Source organism: Gossypium arboreum, chromosome 5, assembly GCF_025698485.1.
Source record: "Gossypium arboreum isolate Shixiya-1 chromosome 5, ASM2569848v2, whole genome shotgun sequence".
Taxonomy (NCBI): domain Eukaryota; kingdom Viridiplantae; phylum Streptophyta; class Magnoliopsida; order Malvales; family Malvaceae; genus Gossypium; species Gossypium arboreum.
Genome location: NC_069074.1, coordinates 11,463,764 through 11,480,745, shown reverse-complemented (window position 1 = coordinate 11,480,745; position 16,982 = coordinate 11,463,764). Strand labels below are relative to the sequence as shown.

Below are 16,982 nucleotides of genomic sequence, written 5' to 3'. Positions count from 1 at the left end.
AAACAACTAGTTTCAAACTAAACCAACAAATTTTGCTGCTGGATTCATTGAGATGCAAGTAAAGTGGGCGTAGAAATCTTCTTTGACTTCTTCGTTTGCCCACCCACAATAAATGAACTAGACTCAATCTTGAATAAGAGATTACAGATACTCGAAATTGAATCTTATACATGCTTGATAGTACGAACTAACTAATATGAACCTGAAGCAGAGTTTTAACACATGAATATACAGCACGACAAGAAGTTATCCTCTTTAGGCACATTTATTCAAGAAGATGCTTGTATTTTGTTGTCGGATATGACGTTCTAACATTGGTATAATTATCAGGGATTTATGTCCTCCATTTTGCACCTCTTATTTATGCCGTTAAGCCTAATTTTCTGTAAATGAATGAAAAGGAATGATGGGAGCTTATGAATACGAGAGACAGTCAAATTTCATTCTATTACAAGAAACTTATGCACTAAATACTTAAATACCTAATTCTCTCAACAGGGGATACATGCGAGGAGGAGCTCCCAGTATATCAGTAAATATATTCACTCTACACGAGCTAGTTGAAGCACAATCTTGCCTCTTTCCTTGCACAACCATTAAATGGGTTTATCAAGTGAAAGAACGAGCAATGGGAACATTAAACATGACTCAGCTCAAGAGAAGGGGGAGGGGGACATTTTCCTACAATTAATAGAACATCAAATACAGTTTTGACTCAATGACAGATTTTTTCCAGCAAATACTGGGACACGATGAATTCCGCGAGGGCACATGACCCACATCTGTTGCGTTCGCCTGCAGTTGTTGTGTCCAGAGATATAACAATACCTTTGTCTTCCATAGAAACATGACGGTCAATGGTTGTAGGAAACTGGGACATTGATAAGTGATTCAATCTCACCACTCTTTTCTAACATGTTGGTAGTACGTGGTCCTTCTATTTACAACCAAAACAAAATTCAACTTAAACCACCAACTGATACAAATCCCAGAGCACTGCTCAACCTGAGAGAAAGAAATATCACATAGAGCATTATAAGACCTGCTCCTAAAATCTTGCTAGGCCGCATGTCGCTCCGAGGCAAAACTATAAGTGCCCAGATTAGTCCTGACATGAGAAACCCTATGGTAAAGAACAAGCTGCTATCTATCGGAATCAAGTATGGAGAAGGACTCTTTGACCAAGCTCCGAGCAGCATGGAGATACCCAAGCCAACAAGTGTGTTGAACATGGGACCTGCATAGCAGCCAGAAAAGGCAATCTGCACGCCATCTTCACCATTCATTGCTAGTGCAACATTTGAAACCAAATCACCCATTGAATTGCCCCATGCCAGAATAGTTACTCCAAGAATGGATGGATTAATTCCAAAAATTACACCAAATGTTACCAATAGAGCAACAAGCTCATTAGCAATCATATAAAACCACACAATGCTCATAAAAAAGCTCCCCAGTACCCAAGGAATTAAAAACCTCTGAGGTGGATGATCAGATAATGTATGCTTATATGCAAGAATACCAAGAATGCAACCAACTGCAACACCAATACACCATGCAACAACTCGAGTGTGAGAGCCCACATCATCCTGGCTATTCCACAGAAAAGCCATTAGAACAGGAGCCAATGAAGCACTAGCTACAGCATATGGTTTTGACCATGATTCCTGCTCAACTAAAGGAATTGTTAGTCGCCTTGGAACTGTCAGTGGCAACTCAAGGAGAGAAATTAACTTGGAACATGAGAATGATGAGCCATTAGTTTCCATGCCTTTTTCTGTCCAACCCCATGGAGGCCTTTCTTCATCGGCTGAATTGATCTTCATGAAGTTATTTGAATATATGGCAACATTTGAAGCCCACATCCACTGTGGAAGGGAACTAGGGAGTTGGGGTGGCTCAATTTCTGTGTCCATTTCAAGCAGAGAACTATAAGCAAACGTCTCCTCTTCGCTTCCTTGTAAAAATGGACTTCCATGTACGGGAAGCAAAGGTGTAACAACATCCAGTTTCAACCCCCGTGCATGTTTTCTCAAGAGCTCATTTGCAGCCACAGAAAATGCATATATCACATATATCATGACAAATGCAATGGCACCAGCAACACTCACCTTACCAATGACCAACATCATCATAAGCGAGATGAGTGTAAACAGGAAGAAACAGATATCTCTAATAAAGCATCGTGTATCAATCTGGATCCTCTTCTCTGCTACACAGAGGGAGACAGTCCCTACAACAACGCAAGCAACAAAAACTGCACCACCCAACACACTATTAAGACCCACTTCACCTGTATCTGTCCCCAAAAATGCAGCTATACTGGCAAACACATCCGGTGCCCCATTTCCCAGTGGAAGGAGTGAAACCCCAGCAACAGTTGGAGGCAACCTAAGCAGATGTGAAAGCTTCTCCAATGAACAGCAAAAGTAATCTGCTGCCGTGTTGCCTAACAGATAAAACAAAGCAGCAAGCCAAAAACCCAATACCACATACCCCGCTATCCTAAATTCTCCGCAACCACAATAGAAAAACTTAATGTAATCAAAGAATCCATCTGAAGAACATTGGGGATGAGCTTTCAAGAACTCACATGGATTAGCAAAACCCGTATGATCAAACAATCCATAACACAAAGCGGGGTTGCTCGAGCTTACGTTCAAATCATTCTCTTGAGCATTCTTTTCAGCTAAAGTTGATGAATTTGCATCAAGTTCACTAATTTTTCTACGAATAACACTAAAATGGTCATACCCATCAGTGAAACCAGGTCCTTGAGTCACATGGTTAATAAGCCGAGACGACCGGCGAATATGAGGGTTTCTTAAGAAATCAACCCGGGTGTAGAATAGGAAAATCAGAATCAAAGCAGATAATCCATTGAAAATTCCACGAAATTTGGGATTTTTCGAAGCATAGAGACAATGATTCCTCATTAAGAAACTACTCCAAATTTCCTAGAAAGTGGAATTAGACTAGGGTTTTCAACGAAAGGAGCTATGAAACCCCAGCCCTGGAATTAAGAAGAGAAATTGAATTAAGGGATTCGATCACTTACCGATGACCAAAGCAGCAAACTTAATGATTTTCGAGAGGAAAAAGAAGCGAAGATCCCAAGATTTAAATGTAAAATGAAATTTGATGATTTTTTTTGGCGGCTTTTAAACGGGTAAGTTCGTTGTTGAGAGAGAGAAATGAAATCAGGAAGAGAAGGAGAGTTGGTCGGTAATTTCTCAAGATTTTGATTTATTTGTTTATTTATTTATTTATTTATTTTTTGGGTAAAACAAACCCAAATCCGGTTTACCTGTTAATAGTCGGGTTATCAGCCTCCGTTGGTTGAATTAAGATTTTAATAATTCATAATCAAATCAATTTAATTTGTTTATTTATCAATTTGATTTAGAAGTAAATTTTATGTGTATGGCATGCAACATTAAACAAGTAAAAGTTAAATATAATATTAATTTATTTGATGCAAAACAAAATAATAATAAATTATTATAATTATTTTATATCTATAAATATAGATTGATTTTAGAGATGCGTTATAACTTTTTTATTGATGAAATCAGGCCTCAAATATTTGTTTCTCAGTATGGAAGGGCATGAAAGAGACGAAGACGTGAATACAATTTTATTATTGATGGCTACTAGAATCTTTATAATAGTAACCTTATTGTTACGGATGATGATAGTGAAGACTGTTTAAATTTTTCTTCTTGTTTCTTTTTCTTTTCCCTTTATTTGTTTTCTTTTTCATTTTTTTTTAATAAAATATATAGTAAAAAACTTTTAGTCACAAGTTATCTCCACTCTCATTCGATCAAAACTCTAGAACTCGAAGAGAAGATACAAACGTTGCCATGGTAAACTCCTCTTAAATAAAATTAAACTACTTCTAGGGTTTTCATTTGTTTCTTTGAGTTTAATTTATGTCCTGCAAAAGTAATAACTAGTCTCGTGGTTGATGTGTGCTATCCAACTCTAGTCGTCTTTTCTCGTTGTTGGAATATAAAATATTTTATGAGTTTTTTTTATTCGTATTTCATAGGTTGTGTCATGGATTATGCAGATCAAAAATAATATATTGAACATTAGTGTTTATGGTGAAATAATGAGGCTGTAGTAGGTTTTGATATTTTAAGTGTTTAAATTTATGTCTTGATGGATTAATTAATGGTTAAAATATGTTACAAGTTTTTATTTTATTATATATTTGGAATTTATTTTTTTACTTTTATTTTTAAGAATTTAAATATTTTATTTTATAAATTTCAAAATTTTAATTTTATTTGTTAATATTATTAATTTTTTGTTAAATTCAAATTTATTATAACAATTGTTTATTTTATTACATAACTATTAAATGAGTATTTTATTATTTCAAAATATTAAATAAATAAATTTAATAAAATTTTAATGAACATTAACAATTAGACCTAAATTTAATGATGCATCAAATCGAATTAATTGGAGTTGAAACTTACTGTATTGAAATCGTATGAATGTCGGCGTTATTGTGAAAGTTTTACTACTCTAATATTGAATTCCTTTATTATATGATGTTCAGTTTTTCACCCTTTTAAGATATGGTTTATAAACAAAGTAAAAGAAGAAATGAGAAATACCAATGGTTTTTCCCCTGGATGTAGACGTATTCTTTTGTGTTATTGTATTGCTAAGTAATTCTCCATGCCTTGGAATTAGTTGTCAACTCAAATACTGTTTTAGTTGTATAAAGAAAGCAAGAGGATCCTATCGGTACTAAAAACACAGCCAACGCATTGAATTTTTCGGTTCCCACCATGAAAACAACCCTGCTTTTAAAAAATTAATTTATTTGTTTTATTAATAGATTGATGTTATTTTTGAGTTAAACAAGAACAAAAAGCAATAATAATATCCTGTTCAGTAGCAGAGGAGAGAACAGGAGAGGAAGATTTAAGTGGTTTGATAACAGTATCACAATCGAATTCAAAACCAACTTCATCTCAACATTTCCCTTTTGCTTTCAAGCTACTAACTCGTATGGCAACAAGATGTTCTGCGGCTTCAATGGATGCAGTAACATGCCCCGTGGCCCCTAAATACAACTCCGACACAAATTGACTCCAAGATAGATTGAAACAGTACTGTTGCATTTAATAAAATGAAGAGAGGGAGGAGACTTGATGTCGATCCCAAAGAGAAGAATCTACCACAGGGTCAAGTAGTCATTTCGAAACATGAAATCGTGAAGCGCGACTTCCCATACCCCAACCGGATCAGGTAAAGCATTATCAAAATCCAAATGGTTGCGTGCTTTTCACAAGTGCCAATAGAGATACGCCACAATGATCCAAAAGAGGGGAAAGGAGGTTGAGATGCTATCCCACCATTCTTTAAGGCTAGAGAACCCCTCCCGCCAGGAGCAATAATGGAATCCCGAAGCAGTGCGTGCAAACCAAAAGAAGAGGTTAATGTTTTTCAAAATTAGCAAAAAGTAGTTTTGAAAAGCTAAAATTTATAGCTTGTAAAATCACTTTTGAGCTAAATTATCTGTATCTATCAAAGGTAACTCCATTTCATTTCCCTTTTAAAATTTTTGTTTAAAATATTTGAATTTATAAGGATATATTTGTAACCCTAGCTCAAAATTTAAAAAGAAACACGCACATTTCAAAAGCTTTTGTTTTTCACTTGCATTTTTCATATGAAAGAAGTATTAAAACAGCAGTTTAAGCAGTAGATGTGCCTAAAGCATCTTGGCTTAGCAAATGCGCAATTCCAGGCAAAGGAATATCAAAAGTTTGTAGTTGCAAACCCATATCAAAGCCCTGTTTTGCAATTTTTCAAAGCAACGCTAAACTGACGTGGGTGTTAGGAAAATCCCAATCTTAGCCTACTTTGTGCTTCCGCCATTACCTATCACTGTTACTTGAGGTGGGTGTCCATGGCATGAGGGTGAACTCCGTAACAGTATTGAATAATCTTTTCAGCTGGGAAACCTGTTTCCTTGAAACCCCTGCTTTTGTAGTTCATCATCATTGCCACTGGATAGTTGGGCATTTGAGCTATGCTTGGAATTATACTAGCAAAATTCAGCCAAGTCAATATTTATTCGGTGCCTTCTCCCGAAAATCTCAGAATCCAAATACGTTGTAGCTTGAAAACCTTCACCCAAAACCAATTATCAAAGTTCTGTCCAGGGAAAAAGAAAAACCGAAGGTGAGAAATGGTTTTTATAGGTGAAAAAAAGATCCATTTTCGTGAATTCTTCTGTCAGCTCAATGTAAATTACAACTGCTCATGCAAAATACAGAGGAATACAAATGCCAACAAATTATGCTTTAATTTTCAGATATCAAGTGTTTGTTTCCCATGGAGGCTGTTTCCCATGGAGGCAAACCCTCTAATTTTCGAGTTCATTATGCTTATCTAAAATGCAAACTCTATACTATCTTCCTATATAAATATGTACAATTCATGTTTATTGAAAGGGATCGAGTTTAGGCAGCTAATTAATGAAACGCAAATCTTGAAGCCTAATTTAACATGGGTGGAATTTGATTGGAATTTCTTTTTTTGGTATATAAAGAGAGATGAAGGCCTTGACTCACAAAAATTTATATACAAACCTTCCTCCTATAAGTGATTTCCATACGATCGCTCAAAAGTTTGTTCCCTATCCTCACACGTGGTTGATCAAAGATGAAAAAGCTCGATAATTTGGAATTGATCCAATTAGTCATGTGATTAGCTAATGAATTTGTTTCTTGGTATATGAGTCTAATGATGTCTTTTTACTGTTGGCTTAAAGCTCATGTATACTCTTAACTATATTGAAGTTGGAGACTCACCTTTCACTCCTTTAAGCAAGTAAACAAGAGTGCTACTATCGGGTTCTAGGATAACTTTCCTATATCTTTTATTCCAATGATAGGATAAGTCTGGCATAGCACCCTCATAGTTCGGCTTGAGTAATTGGATAGACGCCAAGGTTTCAACTAAAGCTAGCAATCCATTGTCTGTTGAATTAATCTCGAAACAAGCCTCCAATCGACACTCTTTTATAGTTCATTTTGACCGCACCATTTGCATTGATTTTAATCCACCCAATTTCGGGAGGGATCCAATGATAGGTGGTAAATTGATGTATATAATCACAATCTTTCCATATTTGTTTTAGCTTACTTTTGAGTGAAACCGAATCATTTTAGTATTAAATTTTTTCATGGTTTGCATATGGGTATAGTTGCGTTTTCATGTTTGTTTTAGCATTTTAATGTCATTTTAGTAGTTAAATGGTAAATGGTGCTTAAGGTGTGTGTTTGAATGTGCAAGTGAGTTAGAGGCCAAAGCTTGGAGAGTTGAGCGAAACAGAGAAGCACGTCACGGCGTGAGGGAGCTTGGCACTGCAACATGAGAAACTGTTTAGAGATACCCTAAAATGATTAGATTCGAGGTTACAACATTGAAGGATCTTGAGGTCGCGACCTGACTCTCTGCTTAAATATGAAGGAATTGAGTGAGCAAAGCAACACCCCGACATTGTCAACCTGAGGGCGTGATGTTGGATGAACAATATTTGGAGGTGTAGCAAACAATGAGTGACGCCACGACGTGGAGTTGTTGGAAGCGAACGTGGAACTGCTGGAAGTCGCGGTGTTGTCTTCTTAAGCCATGACGTGTAAACCTTGAAATCGCAACGTCATCATCCTGAACTTTACTTGGGAGAACATATCTTCGTCACGTCGCGACATCTTGAAAATGAAGATCGCAAAGTCACGTTGCAGATCTATTGTTACTAACAGTTTCTCTGGGGCATTTTAAGGGAAATGTACATTTCAGCTTATAAAATGCTTAAATTTAAAGAGGGTCAAAAGGTCTTTTAGCTCATGGAAATGAAAAAATACCTTTGTATCATAAATGAAGAAGAGATGGAAGAGATTTTTTAGAGAGAATTTGTAGAGTCTTTCATATTTCTTTGTAAAGGCTTTGTAGAAAGTAAGATTGTTGTAGGATTTGCAACTCTTTCTTATTGATGGCAATGTAAATGGAAATCAAAACAAGCTCTAGCTTTGGAATTGGACTATCGTCCATGAATGAGATACCTAAACTCTTGTTCTTATTCATTTTTATCAATTGAATGTTTAGTATGGCTGCTTGTATTTTGAATTCTATGTTGTTCTAAATTCTCTTGATTGGTACTAGCTGTTAATTGAAGTTAGTATGCGTGTTTTTAATTAATTGATTGTTTAGGGATATTAAATTGTTTAGTAAACTAGAATTGAGATCTCTAGCTGAAGACTTAGATAAATGAGATGGAGAGGAAATTCTATTATGTATAAGTTGATATGCTTGCGTCGAATAACTCTTAAATTAAGATGGAGTTAAGAGAAGATTTCTACGTACTTACGAGTAACAACCAATGTAACCAGGACATATATGTTAGTTGTGTGAGTAGCTAGTTGACCAATCGACAATTTCTTTGTTTAATTGCTTAGTCTAAAACAAGAAAGAGGGGAGTTAAATTAGTTTACTTGATTGATAAGCTAGGTTAGTTTTCTTTATGAACTTTATTCTATTTGCACTAGTAATTTTTAAGTTAATTAGATCAATAATTGTTTAGCTAGTGTTTCACTTGACCTAAGCATAATACCCAATCAATCCCTGAGAAAAAACAATCATTCGAATACTTACTTGAGTGTTTCATTGTAAATCACTATTCTATAACTTAAAATCGTCATTATCTTGGTTTAATTGTTAAATCTCTAAGGTTTGTAAGTATGTGCATGAGCAAGTCATCTAACCAATTGATCTAACCACCCGTTTGAGCTTCCTCATAATGATACATTCATTATAAAACGTTATTCTTGACCGAGTGAAACAATATACAATTAGATCATAAAGTTAAAGCTTTCATTATTAAAAATTCAAGCAAAGATAATTTTCAAGTAATTATAATCAACTTGAGCAATAAATTCAAGCTCCACGAGTCGGATTTATGAATCCCAATAATTTAATGCGTAATGAATCACAATATATGGGTTTTTATTTAATAACCACTTCCCTTTGATACAAGAAAATTAGTGGATTATAATGTATTGACGACTGTTGCATGGACATGCAACAAAAACCAAACACATGTTACTTTCCACATGCTATTAAACACGTGGACACATTGCGAATTATATATTTAGATTCAACTATCCATCAGTTTTATTAATTATGAGAATAGATATCGTTTTATTATTGGACGTATGTATTTATCATCATGAATCCCTTTTGAATACGTATTTAAGTCGCTGTTAGCACTTAAAACCCTTAAAAATAATCCTAGTTAGTGGCCTCAAATGAAAGAAATTACCTTTCATTATTGAGGACGAAGGGACGTGCTTTCTTACAAGTTGCAATCCCTATGTGTTTTAATAAATCTTAGGATTAGTTTAGCAATAGTTTTGAAAAGTATTTTTAAAAAGTGCTATGAAAAAGTATTTGTAAGAAATATTTTGAAAATTTTGGTTTAAGATTTGAGTGTTTAGCATTGTTGTTAAAAAGTATTTTGAGAAATAAAATATCCATTTTAAATATAGTATTATCAAGTAACAAATATGTATTTAAATAATATTCAAATTAGTTAATATTATTATATTTTAGTAAGAATATAAAAATTATTATAACTTGTTAATATTTTAATATATGAAATATAAATTTTAATTAAAATATATAAACTATATTTAAAATTAAATATAACCGTTAAATATTTGTAATTAGATATTAACACATTTGTATTATTTAAAAAATATTTTATTTTAATTAATGATTTTAACACAAATTAAGCATCAAGAAAAAAAATATTATGTTGTTGGAGGGTGAAAAGTAATAAGTACTAAAAGTGCTTTTATGAGATAAAAGTTTAAAATTTTAATTTTCCTTTTCAAAAGTGCTTTGAAAATTAAAAGTATAGTAAAAATAACTTGTTTAATACAATTTTTTCTAAAAATAATTTTTAAATCAAATATATTTTTTAAATGCTACTAAATAAACTCTTAAATTACTTATTACGCTTAATTTTGAACTTTTCAAGTTATAATAAAATTACCAACACTTTTTATATTGTATAAAATATATTAAAAATAATATTAATTATATATGTGATATATTCTCATGCTAGAAAACTTAAAATTTCTGATTCAATTTTAAATGAAATTGAATCTAATTTCCAAGGATAATTTCTTTCTAAAATTATTTTTTCATATTAAATATTATATATAATATATTAATAAGTGTTAGATATAGTAATAAAATGTATTATATTTTCAAGTGAAAATGTAAATTCAAAAATATAATTTTAAATTTTAAATATGATAAAATTCAGAAAGAGAATCTCAAACGACTATAAAATATTTATAAAAATATTAAAAAATAAGATTATATACAATAAATAAATATGTAGCAGATTCGTAATCATGGCCCTTCTGCCAAAACACAAACATTTGCTTAATCTTAATGCAAAAACAAAGACCTTATCTTACTTTTTGTTTAATATTTGATTAATCAAAAGAACTGAAGTAGATCCAATAAAAGGCGAGTTAGTCAAAGCTCCACTTCCATCGAGGATTGAGCTCCACATCTCCGGAGGCCTTTGTTTAGGTTATCCGATGTGTCCTAAACTTTCCATATTTGGTAAGTTTTGCAATTTTTAGTTTGTTTCCCAATACCCAAGAAAACTAGTTGCCATCTTCAAATTTCTTTTTCTCTTTTTAAAACTAATATTATTACTGTGTGCTCTAATTTTTTTGGTTCAAAATTACTGTGTACTTTTAATCTTGGCGGGCGTGTTCCTTGAATTTTGTTACCCTTTTTCATTTCCTTATTATTTATACGAATCTCCAGGAACTTACTTCTCTTCACCAAAAAATATATCTTCAATTTATTAATTTAAAACTTTTTTTGTTATACTATCAAAGTCCAAGTAAAATCTTTTTAGTCCAAAACATTCTTAATTTGATTAAAATATTTCCTAAAAGACTTAAAACTTGTTTGATTAAAAAATATTTTCAATTGACAAATGTAAATATATTGGAAATGGTCTGTGTTTAAATATAATGAGAAAATTTATAAAATCAATATACGAAAACCGATTCTAATAATATGTCAAATGGCGGGTCTGCATTGGATGGTTGTGGAAAGTCAACCCTGTCCTTTTGGTACACGTGTTAGTCCGACAACAGATGATGGGATTTCACTTTGTCTTTGACTGCATGACACGTCGCCTACTACTGTCACCGAACCTAACCCATTCCGACCTTTTCAGACAGCCACTCTGTGATTGGCTGGTTGGAATAACTTTTTATTCAATAATAAAATATTGATTAATGAAGATTGAATAATATGGAAAATGAGCATCCAATGTCGCACTAGTTATTTTATTTTAAAATTTAATATTTTTATCTTGATTTGATTGTTTTTCGGATAAAAATATTGATATTATTAAAATATATATATAATAATTTATAAAAAAAATTTGGCGCCCAATGCATTAAAATAATAATCTCGTTAAATATGATAATTATTTTTATATAAATTTTATGCTCAACTATATCTAAATTAATACTATTTCTTATGGAAAAAACAAGAGTAAAAACACATAAAAGTTCATGTAAATGCAACAATAAGATTTTACATTCATTTAAATTTCTACTTTTCCCTTATAATATACGCATTAAAGTCTGTTTTTCTTTATATTTAAACTGAACTAAATATAATCCTTATTTCTTTATTATAATGCATTCACCATACTCAGTGTATTCTTTTTATATTACTAGCAAATTCATGACCCTCAGAACAAATTTGTTGTATTTTCAATATATTTTTCATAAATAATTCATTTATCTTCGTAAAGTAAAATAATATATAAGGATTAAAAACATAAAATGAATAATTTATTTATTGATAATTAAACAAGTAGCTTGTATGAGTTTTACTGTAGTTATTTATCAATTTAAAAGCAGAAGTCAGCTTGTCGAGTATTAGACATGAAAATATGAAAATTGAGGAAGCTGCGGTGTTATAAAAATTTGATTAAATTTAAATATCGTCATTTACAAAATTAAATGTTTAATCGAGTTTATCGTTTTTGCTTATCTAAACCTTTTGTACAAATCCACCCCGAATGGCAGTTCACCTTTTTGGGTGTAAAGTAAAGAAAAAGACATAAATGATGTTACAAATCGAGAACCTTTATATACCCAAAATCTTATTGAATGACAGGAACCAAGTTTTGGTTTCGACCATGAAGTGTTTTGTTTCTTTTTGGAGTTGGCCAATTTCCTGCTGGAAAGTTTATTGATGATGTGGTTTATTGATGATGTGTCTAAAACTGTTCTTTGGTCCTTGTCATTTTTCTTGCTGGAATCAAACATTAATACTAGACCTACGCCATTGTCTAGAAACGCACTTGAGATGAGAGTAGGGTTCCCTTAAACCTCATCCTTAATTAAGGTTCTCCGTTGTGAACCATGTTGCTTCCTGCTTACATGTCTGGTTCATTAGCTTTTAGGTCCTACTCGGATGAATTTGGCAGATAATGGTTAAAAAAAAAAAACACTGAGAATGCTAGTGATAGTGAATGATTCCAAATACAATGCGATGATAAATGGATTGCTTTTTAGTTTAAGAACACGGTGGAGAAAACTCATGGGTTTTGATTTGAAAGCTCGATGTCACTGAAAACAAACAAGAAAATCATTATTTTACGTATATCTAAATTTAGAATGACACATAAAGCACTCCGTTAAATAATTTAGGTTGTGATAAGCTGCCTAACTGTGTCAAACTTCCGTTTTCAAATAGGCAATAATTTTAAATAAAATTTTTTCCAGGCTAGCTTCTAGTTGATATAACATGAGCAAGGTGAAATATTTAAATTTATAAAACCTATTTGGACGATGATTATAAATATTTGTTCCTGCAAGAATTGACGTGACGGACCATGAAAAATTATGTTATAACATCAGAAGGAAACAATATATATAATTATATAAGTTGTAGGAAAACCCTTGGCAACAGTATCTCGATAAATCTCATTGTGTCGCTCCCAGAATCGTTAGGTAATAAATAAAGAGAGATTTGATTCTTAAATTTTAACTAACAGTAGTATATTTTTGTCTTGAAAACTTCATTTTTTACGTGATCTAATGGACTAAACCGGAGCCACGAGGGCGCCAGGAGCCGGATGTTCTTGAACCCTGCCCATTGTATTTCCGAATCACGTGTTATTACATAGATATGGACATACATGCATTGATTCTATAATATATTATTAAGCTCATTAAATTCATCAAAATCTTAGCTAGCCATTTTCTTTTATATATTTCGATGCATAGCTCTATTCTCATTGGCTAGTAAGATACGCCTCCTTTGCACCCGAGTTTTTGCAGATTCACTTTTCCACCACCATCTTCTTCCAAAGATTCGGTCCAGAGTAAGCTCTCAAGCTCGTTCCTAAAGGGCACATCTCAGAATGAAAGTAAGTTTCTATTTACTTGGATCTCAACGTACGCTTGCTTTGTTGAGAAAGGAAGTGAAGATTTGTGATTAAATTTACATCTACAAGTGGATTCAAAACCGCATGGTTTTGATCAAGTTTTTTTTTTTTTTTTAATTCAAATGTTTGATTGTAGTTCTTCGGTTGGGTCCAAAATAAGCTTAATGGGAAACCGGGGCGCAGTAAACCACAAACAGATTCTGCTACTAGTAAGAATTCTATTTCTTTATTTTTTTCATTGTAATCTGCACTCGCCGTAAAAGAAATAACTACAATAGTTTTTATTCGAATCCAAATTTATCAACAGTCACTTAAAAAAGGTGACTGAAGGAAACAATCCGAAATTTCTTTTTTGACTTTAATTATTCACATGTATTTTTCATGTTTATATCATATCTTTTCTTATTTAGATAATATATATGGGCTAAGGTTCTTCTCATTTCATCCCGTCACATCCAATATAAATATAGAAATACCCTAGATTCAATTTGGCTTGAATTAAGATGTTAAAAAACAACATCAGGGGCTGCAAACAGGGGTGTGAAAGTGAAGTAATTTACTAGTTTCCACAAACATTTGAGTCAACAGGGATACGCACGTGAAATGTGATTGTCCGATATTTTGTTTACGAGGGGCCCATTCTAATTCAATTTCCCCACAATAAAACTCTTCGAACTTTGTTTTTAAAACCAAAACAAAAAGACAGGGGATCTAAGTCTTTGATAAACTCATAGTCTTTGTTGTTAAAATCTAAAACAAAATCCATGGGACAAGTAGTACATGCTGCACATGTGATCTTTCGACAACCTATACTGTTTAACAACTCGTTTCCTGTTGTTTTTTTCCTTGTAAGATTACATGAAACAAGAGCCTCGACAAGAGTTCAGCGATTGGCCTCATGGATTGTTGGCTATAGGAACATTTGGCAACAATAATGACATGATAGAAAATCCTCCATCCCAAAACACCGCCCGACAAGATCCGTTTGATATTCGCGAGGAACACGAGCCGTCCTCATCGGAGGATTTACACGAATTTACGCCCGAAGAAGTCGGGAAACTAGAAAAGGAATTAACCAAACTCTTGTCCCGAAAACCGGCTTCTGATGTTAAAAAGGAACTAGCAAATCTACCATTGGATAGGTTTCTTAACTGTCCATCGAGCTTGGAAGTTGATAGGAGGATTAGCAATGCGGTTTGCAGTGATTCAGGGGATAAATCAGATCAAGAAGACATTGATCGAACCATTAGTGTTATCCTCGGCCGATGCAAAGACATTTGCGCTGAAAAAAACAAGAAATCGATCGGCAAAAAATCGCTTTCTTTCCTTTTGAAGAAGATGTTTGCTTGCGGCAGTGGATTTTCACCTGCCCCGAGCTTGAGAGATGTGCTGCAAGAATCGAAAATGGAGAGGGTAAATTAATTAAGAATTAAAAATTGATTTTATGTATTAAAAAACTTTATGATTAGCTGCGAAATATATGTATAATGTTTTATTTCGTTCAACAGCTTTTGAGGGTAATGCTTCACAAGAAGATTTGCAATCAGAACCCTTCTGGAGCATCAGCTGTGAAGAAATATTTAGAAGACAGACAGTCTCCGAAAAGGCGAAATAAATTAAATAATGAAGATGAAACCCAGGAGAGGAAGAGTGAAGATGGATATAAATGGGTGAAGACAGATTCTGAATGTATGTTCTTGTTGGGTTTTCATCCATTATTATTAACCAAAAACATGAACAAACAAATGTTATTTATTTACTCTTTCTTCTTTTTCTTTTTTTTTTTTGTTTTGCAGATATTGTTCTGGAGATCTAAAAAGCACCGAGATTAATAAGGTTAGAGGAAAACCTTCCGTTTTTCACATAAATCCTTGCCAAAGTCTCCATTAATTACTAACTCAAACTTTGCAGGTTCCTATGTCAAGAACTTGAATGGCTACCTTCACTGATTCAGGACAGAAATTTTAGAGTGAATCTATGAATCATTCGTGATATGTGGTGTCTCAAAAAAAAGAAAAAAAAAGTGTATAATTCAAACAGGGATCTGTATTTTGTTCTAGCTGTGCTTTTCCATTTTTTTTGATGGTTGTAACTATGGATGCAGACATGCATTGCAATGCAGCCCATGTTCACGAGGTATCTGCAATAGATATCTATATTTCCCTAGCGGAGCTTAACAGTTAGACATTATTTGTTTTTATCCCTATTTTATATTCACTCATTTTCTTTTTCTCCCCGTAGGCTAATTTAGGATTTTTTTGAAAATCCAATTTTTCTAAATTTTGAAAGAACATTGTAAAAAAAAATACATTTCAATAATATTTAAATTAGTTAATATGATGAAATTTCAATAAAATATAAAATAATATTTAATTTATTATTAATATTTTGATATATAAGTATAAATTTTATATACTTTTAAATTATTAATATTATTTATTTATAAAATTTAATTTGAATATATAATTTTTATATTAAAATATAATCATTATAAATTCAATTGTATAATTTTATATACATTAGATTATAAGTGTTAAAAAATATTATTTGATTTAAAATGTTTTTACAAATGCAAAAATTAAAATTTATAACATTTGCGTTTGGGTTAAAAAATATTTTTAACATTAAAAACGATTTGTTTAATAATGTTTATGATTCTAAAGCAATTTTGAAAAGTAACAAGAAACAAAGTCTTAAAGAGTCAACAGTGCTTTTGAATATGTTAGTTTAAATATATTGGGAGTCCCTGTATCTTTCAAATTTAAAATTAAAATCCTATAATTTTAAGACACTGGGTTTTTTATTATATAATTTTGATACGTTCATCCAAACTCTAAAATTATAAAAAGGTAGAATAACTTTTTCAATTCTCAATTTTTCTATTTTTGAAAATTTGGTCCTTATTTTAAATGTACATAAAAATTACTAAAATATATTTTTCTTTTGTATTTTCAATCAAAATCCTAAAATAAAAAAAGTATATATAAAAGTAAAAACTTTCTAGAAATTGTTATTTATTTCTTGAATGACAATATTCTCTCAAAAATTTAAGCTATATTCATTTAATAGTATGAAATTGGATTTCCATATAATTTTTGAATTAAATTAAAAATATTTGTTCAAATCTAATTTTAATACGTATTGAATTAATAACACAAAATTTTGAGATATTTTATTTATTTATTTTTGGTGAAAGGAGAGAATTTATTTTTATTCAATAATTAAATAACACTTTTTTAAATTTAGGAAATTTTGTAATTTTATGATTTTTAAAAAATAAATTTTAAGTAATTTTATTGTTTCATATTTAATGAATTTTTTAAATAGAGTTTAATTGAAAATATAAAAACTTTTTATGTTTTATAATTTTTAAGTAAATTTAGACTTCTCAAAATTAAAATATAAAAATTTAAATTTAAATTTTAAAAGAATATTTGGAAAATATACT

General features: G+C 31.7%; 2 protein-coding genes across 3 annotated transcripts; one reads left to right on the top strand and one right to left on the bottom strand.

The window, feature by feature from the left end:
* Nucleotides 1–421: 421 nt before the first annotated feature.
* LOC108450134 (cation/calcium exchanger 4-like) lies at nucleotides 422–3,234 on the bottom strand. The gene has a single exon (XM_017747623.2). It carries the CDS (start codon nucleotides 2,934–2,936, stop codon nucleotides 960–962), a length of 1,977 nt encoding a protein of 658 aa, XP_017603112.1. The 5' UTR covers nucleotides 2,937–3,234; the 3' UTR covers nucleotides 422–959.
* Nucleotides 3,235–12,971: 9,737 nt separating this feature from the next.
* On the top strand, nucleotides 12,972–15,719 carry LOC108452591 (protein NEGATIVE GRAVITROPIC RESPONSE OF ROOTS-like). Of its 2 annotated transcripts, XM_053029053.1 has the most exons (7): nucleotides 12,972–13,097; nucleotides 13,428–13,516; nucleotides 13,671–13,743; nucleotides 14,388–14,947; nucleotides 15,043–15,223; nucleotides 15,331–15,370; nucleotides 15,446–15,719. In XM_053029053.1, the coding sequence occupies exons 2-6, from the start codon at nucleotides 13,511–13,513 to the stop codon at nucleotides 15,348–15,350; spliced, it is 840 nt and encodes a 279-aa protein (XP_052885013.1). In that variant the 5' UTR covers nucleotides 12,972–13,097; nucleotides 13,428–13,510; the 3' UTR covers nucleotides 15,351–15,370; nucleotides 15,446–15,719. The 2 variants fall into 2 exon arrangements, with proteins under 2 accessions (XP_052885013.1, XP_017605879.1); XM_017750390.2 differs by lacking the exon at nucleotides 12,972–13,097 and having other exon boundaries at nucleotides 13,367–13,516.
* The last annotated feature ends 1,263 nt before the right edge of the window (nucleotides 15,720–16,982 follow it).